This window comes from Lagenorhynchus albirostris, chromosome 6 (assembly GCF_949774975.1).
Source record: "Lagenorhynchus albirostris chromosome 6, mLagAlb1.1, whole genome shotgun sequence".
Taxonomy (NCBI): Eukaryota; Metazoa; Chordata; class Mammalia; order Artiodactyla; family Delphinidae; genus Lagenorhynchus; species Lagenorhynchus albirostris.
Window position 1 is genome coordinate 72,002,766 of NC_083100.1, and position 7,432 is coordinate 72,010,197.

Genomic DNA, 7,432 nt, shown 5'->3' on the forward strand with positions numbered 1-7,432 from the left:
CAAGGTATTTCATCAAAGAAATAATTCCACTTTTACCAGATCTCAGAGCTTCAGTGTGCGCTTCATAGGTATTTCTAATGGGTAAATTATTTTAGTATTCAATTTGTCATAAGTTAGAGTTAATTTAAATTTGACTTTCCAAAAGCCCTTTTTCAAAATGTATTGATTTGGCTTGAAATGCACCACTCCTTCCTTACTAATAAGTCTAGTCGTGCACCTTTCAGTTCTCTTCTCTGTGTTCTTACAGGGAAAGAGGCCTGGGATTATCCCACCAAAAAAAAGCACTGAATTCACAGTGCTTCTCATTGAAAGGCAGTTTCCTGATAATGTTATCTCCAGTAAAGCGATAGCACATGCTTTTTTTGCTTGTTTTCGATCATCATATGACAGTGTTTGAGCAAAAGAGCATATCTGAAGAGAGAAGAAGAGAAATGGGAAAGGGGCAAGGTTTAACACAGAGTGACCTATCCTGGGATGTATGTAAAAGCTACAGGGCAAGTGTCATGTACATAGTGCATGGGAAGCATTTATATTATTTCTACTGTAGCTAAATATTTTTGAGTGTAAAAAATAGGGTACTGCAAGTGATACAGTTGGTCAGAGTTAATAAACTAATCAAGTAGGATGAGTCCTGTAACAAAATTGTGATACAGGTCGAACAGGAAATTGGATGTAAGAAAAATGCAAGTTTGTTGAAATATATCTTGATCTTCAAGAGAAATCTGTTTTCCATTTAACCTGTCTTTAAATTCTGTATGTCCAGAACACGTGCAGTCTTTTAAACGTCCTATTTATAAGAGGGTATAATATGTTTTATATCAGTTTAAATGCAGTTACCCTAATCTTTTTCTTTTTCCTTTCAATTTTATGTTTTATTTTATCTTTTATTACCTCTTCATTTGTTTGCAAAACAAAACCAGACTACAAAAGCAACCTGTAATCATGTGTTTTCTTCCAGGTATCCAAACCTTGAAACTTTTGCTCTAGATGTCAGGCTTGTTTTTGACAACTGTGAAACATTTAATGAAGATGATTCTGATATAGGCAGAGCTGGCCACAGTATGAGGAAGTATTTTGAAAAAAAGTGGACAGATACTTTCAAAGTGAGCTGAAGTTATAATAATCTCTCTTTTTTTTTTTCCTTTTAAACAAGGACAAATGAACCAGCAATGTGAACCGTATTTACATACATGTGCAAGGCACATACATAATGACTTTTTTTTCCTTAAAATAAATATCACACAAAAAAAAAGTATCAGAAGAATGATACCGTTTTTAAAGGCTTCACTCCTACAACAACCAAGGCCCTTGGTTATTGGTTTGTGTGATTTATCAGCTAATTTAGGTAGAACAGGGAAGCACACCCAAAGAATTTTCAAAGGAAAGGGTGTTATAGTGCAATAGCAATTAAAATGTATCAAATCGCACTGAATATTCAACACCAGAGCTCTAACGTGGGAAATGGTTCTCCTTTCCCTCTCAATAAATATCTATTTTTCATTTTTTTACTTTGTAGTTTATTTTTTAGTGAATGTATTTAATTTTATGAATTATTTATGATTAAACCACATCCAGAATCTTCGTTTTCTGTGAAAAGGAAGAACTAGAAAAATTGCTTTAAATCTTGAAAATACAACAAGGAATGTTTTAAAATATAAAACAAAGCCAAGTTAAACTGTTTACAATGATGTGCTATAAAAGCACCAAAAATAAACTTTACTGTAGAGTTACAAGTACATTTATATATATATATATATATACATATATATATGTATATATATATATGTTGCTGCATCACTTGTGTAGTTAAATTGTATTTCAAGACAGTGAAGAAAAATTGACATGTATATACTGTTCATTATTGTTTATATTAAGTCTTGTTTTAAATATGTATTATGTGTATATATTGTTTGCAGACATTATTGTTTATGCCTTAGAAGGATTGTAGCATTTTATTTTAGTCTGAAGGTAATTATAGCTATACAGCTTGTACAGTAATTATCCTCTACCAACACTGTGGCATCTCCTTGATCTTGGTAGTGCCTGCCTTTGAAACAGGGTGTAGGGGATATTAGTTTTCCATTTTTTCTATTTTGTTATATAATTTTAAGCCACCAGGGCCTAAATTAAAGTATAATCATTTGTATCCATGTGGAATAAAATTGTGACAATTTCCTACGCACACAGTATTTTTTCATAGAAACATTTCCCTCCCATTTGCCTTGCCTCAGAAATAAATTTAAAAGACATTTGTAACCACTGTGTTTTATCTACTGTGTGTTGTGGTGGCCTGTTGGAGGCAAGTAGATCAGAATTTTTTTGTACCTATGTAAGAGTACTTGAAGTTTTATTTAAAATAAAATGTTGTGGAAAAGGTAGCATTCTTTTTTTTAGGAGTGTTATTTTTCACTACTATGTGTGGCACGGATACAATAAAAGACTTTTACAAACTAGTTTTTTAGTTTTTCTTAATGAACCTGGAATTTTTTTTCTCTCAAAAAAAGCTAGTTAATTTAAATTTGCTTTTTACAGAATCATAAAGGAGGAGCAGCAGAGTGTGGTTCAAAGAGCATTGGGCTGGGTGGAGGAAGGTGGTCTTAAGTCAAGTGATGTGACTTTCATGAGTCTCTGAACCTCTCTGGACCACTTTTTATTGTTTATTTCACATTTCTAATATGAAAATATTAGAATATTTTTTAAGGTCTTGTTCTAATAGGTGAAATGTCTCTATTGTAGACATACAACCCAGTTGTCATTAAGAAAAATTTATTATATAAATTTGTCTAATAAGTCATGAGATACAAGTTCAGGCATTCATGAACTATGATTTGATGCCTTGCTGGGGTCTGAGGAATCATTGAATGAACAAGACAGGCACAGGCCCTACCTTCATGGAGCTTACAGTCTAGTGCAGACGTGATCCTTAGCTAATGTCCTTAGTAAAGGGCTTTTCATAAGTAGTGAAGGGAGAATAGAAAAGTTTTGAAGAAATATTAAGCTTTAGAATGCTTCATAACCTCAGAGTATTTTCCAAAATTCCTAGAGTGTTTGTGAAGGCTTATATGAAAATCAGCTGTTATTATGTACATATGTCGGTTTCTGTTAACCAAATATTACAGTGATGCCTTAAGGAGCTGGTGCTCAATCAAAAATACCATGTGGAACAGAGAACAAGGTGGTGCTGTGAATCAAGTGTGTGGTTTTTGTGTTTATAGAACTGGCTGCCAGATGCTCCATGGAGAGTCGTCTTCATTGGGGTGTTTTGCCTTAGGGAGCATATGTGGTTACATTACTTTATATTAGCTGGCATATAAGAGCTTGATATTAACATGTCTGATGTCCGAGGGGCGAATGAGAAATAAAATACTTAAACACACACGAAGAACAGTTTTTCAATGATTAATTTTCTTTTAAAAATAAATTAAATATCCCTGAAAAAAAGAAAGGTGACTATTGGCTACTTTGGACTGCTGTCTTCATTGTTGCTACTCAGCAGGAGTAGCTGTTCAAGAAGTACTGGCCATGATCCCCAAAGGGCCACAATTAGTCTCCAGAACAATTGTTACAATACACATGTGGATCATTTGTTATGTGAATGACTCTTGCATTCACGGTGCCATAGGTTGGGCCTATCTTCAATAAAACCAGTGTTATTATTCTCCTCAAATATAAAAACATTTTCCTAACCCTCTGCTATCATACAATTACAAGTATGCACAACATACTTTTTCTAAGATAAATTAGGCTTTAACCTGAACCTTCTCCATTTTAGTCCTGGTTGCTCTGTGAATTGTAAAAACTTGGCCTGACCTCAAGTATAGATTTTGATTTATCCTAAGGATAAACCAATCAATCCACTACTACCGAACCCCCAAAATAGTCATCAGGTTGAAACAACATCTAGAGAGTAAATTAATATATTTATTTAGTTGTTAACCGTGGTTAAAATTAAACAAATGAAAATTTATCTGTGGGTATACCTTGAACTCAAAAGAACTAAATTACCATAAATGCAAGGTAATCTCTTTTTCTTATTTCAACCCCAAAATGAAATTTGTTAAAAGCATTAGTTTTAATCAAAATCATGAGGGAGCTGATCTGTCTTTGGTACCTTAATGCACCCCCTCTGTGCTCCTTCTCTTTTCTATCCCCTCTACCCCCATACCCTTTCAAGAAATTTAAAATCCTGTTCATTTAGGCTCCTATGAAACACATCCTTAACAAGGAGATCTGATATCAATGATTTACTCCTTTTTATAAATTGTATTTGTAGGCTACCTCTCTCAAGATTATTTGCATTTGAGAAACAAAAGAAGTTTGTGTTCTGTTAAAAGAATTTCATTCCAACAAGGAGATAAGAGAGGTATTCTAAGACAATTGAAATTTTCCTTCCACAGGAATATGACTCATAAAAAATACAACACAGAGAAACTAGTAGAACCTTATCTACTAGGAATTTTGCCTCAGTTAGATCTCTTAGGAGGCCTGCTTGGACCACATTACAACTCTGCCTAAAAAAAAAAATTTTTTTTTTAGACCTCAACTACACAGAATTAAGATAATTCCTCTCCTCAATTCATGACACACTCTTCACATTGTTGTTGCAAAGCCCCTTTTCTTTCATTTTCTTACTTCTTCCTTCACTCCTCTTCAATTCCCTTTCCCCCCACATACAACCACATATGTCTTTCCAGTCAACCTTTTATATATGTATTTAGCAACACATACATCTTTAAAAATATATGGTGTGGGAAAAAAATATATATATATATATATATACAGTGTTTTTCAAACTTGTATCAGTTGCATTATGCTATACATGTCTTTCTATTTTTCTATTTTTGTTTCTTTTGAGTTGAAAAAGGAATACATAAATCTGGTTCATTACTTTTGATTGCTACAAGGTATTCCATCACAGGCGTATACCACATTTTACTTTCAAACTTCTCTCAGAATGAAAACCTAAGTTGCCTGCAACTCCTTGTCACTGCAAATAATACTGCGGTGAATGTTGTCATACATGTCTTCTATGGACCTGTGTATGCAAGCCTGTTTCCTAGATGGTCCCACATGATTCATGCCCCTGTGTAATCCCTTCCCACATTGTATCGGGTTTCGCCTGTGTGACCAACATAATGTGGCAGTGATGTGTGAATTCCCAGACTAGGTAATAAATACATTGCTATTTCCACCTTGTTCTCTTGGATCACTGGCTCCTGGTAAAGGCAACAGTGTTGTTGAGGACACTGTAGCAGCCCCATGGGACAGCCAACAGCTAGCACCAACGTGCATGTCATGTGACAGCAGCATCTTAGAAGTGGATCCTTCAGCTGAAGTTAAACAGATGACAGGAGCCCCGGCCAACATCTGGACTGCAACTTTACAAGAGACACTCCTGAATTCTTGACCCATAGAAACTGTGGAATAATAAATGTTTATCGTTGTTTTAAGCCACTCAGTTTTGAGTAATTTGTTACATAGCAATAGATAACTAACAGACTGTGGTTAAGAGTTTCTCTAGGATCTATATGTAGGGGAGAATCCCCAAGTTGTTAGGTATGTGCACACTAACTTTCCACGCTATTGCCATACTACCCTCCAGATGACTACACCAGTTTACACTCCTACTAGCAGTGGAAGAGGATTCTTCCCCCTACTTCTCAACCAGTATTCAATATTTGTTTGGATTAATTTTCACTAACAATTTATTACAGATTTTGAATCTGAATACCATGTTTTGAGGGATATCGAGCAATTTCTTCAATCTTTTTAGCAGCTTCAACTTTGATTCTTTTTATAGTTTTTGTTTTATGTAGACATCATATCTAACCCTATCTGCTTTTTAGGGACTATAAAACTGCCCCAAATTTTATATTCAGCCAATGATATTCAGGAGACGGAACATTCAGGAGATGAGCAGGCAAAAGCTCAGGTAAATGGAGGTGAGTAGAAAATATTGAGAGTTCTTAGGTATTGTTGGAGCTTATATAGACTTATGAGTTACTGTAGCAAAAGCAGTGCTTGGAAGTGTGATGGGTAACAAGTTGGCTAAAGGCAGGGTTAAAGGAAAAGATAATTTGGATCCTCTGGACCTTCACTGGAAGAGAATTTTGCACCTTAGCAAAATTAATATCTGAGATTTATTTGTTCTATCTCTACCCTGACCATACACATGAAGATCATTTGGGTTGTTCTCACTTGGATGACTAAATAAAAGCATTGTGAGGTATACTATAAGTTGTATGTAGTTCATTCTTGAAATTAAAAAAAAAATTTAAGTATCAAGCTGGACTTCTAAGAGTGCCCTTATTCTCCCTGAACAAACTCCTTACCATGTCCTTTAATAAAAAATAGCCCTGGGACTTCCCGGCTGGTGCAGTGGTTGAGGATCCGCCTGCCCATGCAAGGGACATGGGTTCAAGCCCTGCTCTGGGAGGATCCCACATGCCGCGGAACAACTGGACCCATGCACCACAACTAATATGCCTGCTCTCTAGAGCCCGCGAGCCACAACTACTGAGCCCGTGTGCCACAACTACTGAAGCTAGCGTGCCCAGAGCCCACGCTCCGCAACAAGAGAAGCCACCACAGTGAGAGGCCCACGCGCCCCAGTGAAGAGTAGCCCCCACTCGCCGCAACTAGAGAAAGCCCCCGTGCAGCAACGAAGACCCAACACAGCCAAAAATAAGTTTGTTAAATAAATAAATAAAAATTTAAAAATAGCCCTAATAATCATGGTAATGGATACCAAAGAATGTGGTTGAATCTTGAAGAGGGATTCAGTAGTGAATGAAAGAGACCTAAGGCTTATAGCCAGTTGAGAATAAACCTTGTGCTGAGATGAAAGGAAAGCTCAGCAAGGTCATTACATCACCAAAGGCTAACAAGACATTTACATGGCAGGTTTGTATGGAGACAGTGGAAGGCCTTGAAAGGTATGTTCTCATCTGTGATTCCTCCAATTCTTCAATTTCGTTTACAGCTCTTCTTCAATATTGCTTTTCTGAATATCCTCATTATAGCAAATCTCAACTCTTTTGAATATAGAAGTGACTGTTTAAAAACAAAGGCTGATTCTATTCAGCCATTAAAAATTATCATGAAAATCTATATTAATATTGGTAAATTAAGTGAAATGGCTGGTTATAGTATAGTATGTATTGTAATTCTGTTAAAATATATTTAATGCACTTAGCATGGGGCAAACTTTGCTGGGATGCATATACTAAAATGTTAGTGCTTTTTTCCTGCAGGGATGTATAAAACATTAACAGTGCTTTTTTTCTCTGGTTGGTAGAATTTGGGAAGACTAACATCTTTGTCATCTTCCTTATCTATAGATCATAATATCTCTGCAAAAAAGTGTGCTTTTTTTAACATTTAAAAAGTCACAAACCAAGTATGGTAAATTTAGCTGGTAAATATAACTGGT

General features: G+C 35.5%; 1 protein-coding gene across 1 annotated transcript in view; it reads left to right on the forward strand.

Moving 5' to 3' along the window:
* Positions 1–5,450, forward strand: part of BAZ2B (bromodomain adjacent to zinc finger domain 2B) — a 390,367-nt gene extending 384,917 nt beyond the window's left edge. Inside the window, exon 40 of the mRNA XM_060152812.1 lies at positions 959–5,450. Coding sequence (XP_060008795.1) covers positions 959–1,112 — 154 coding nt within the window. The 3' untranslated portion in view covers positions 1,113–5,450. The remainder of the gene's footprint in view (positions 1–958) is intronic.
* Positions 5,451–7,432: the final 1,982 nt, after the last annotated feature.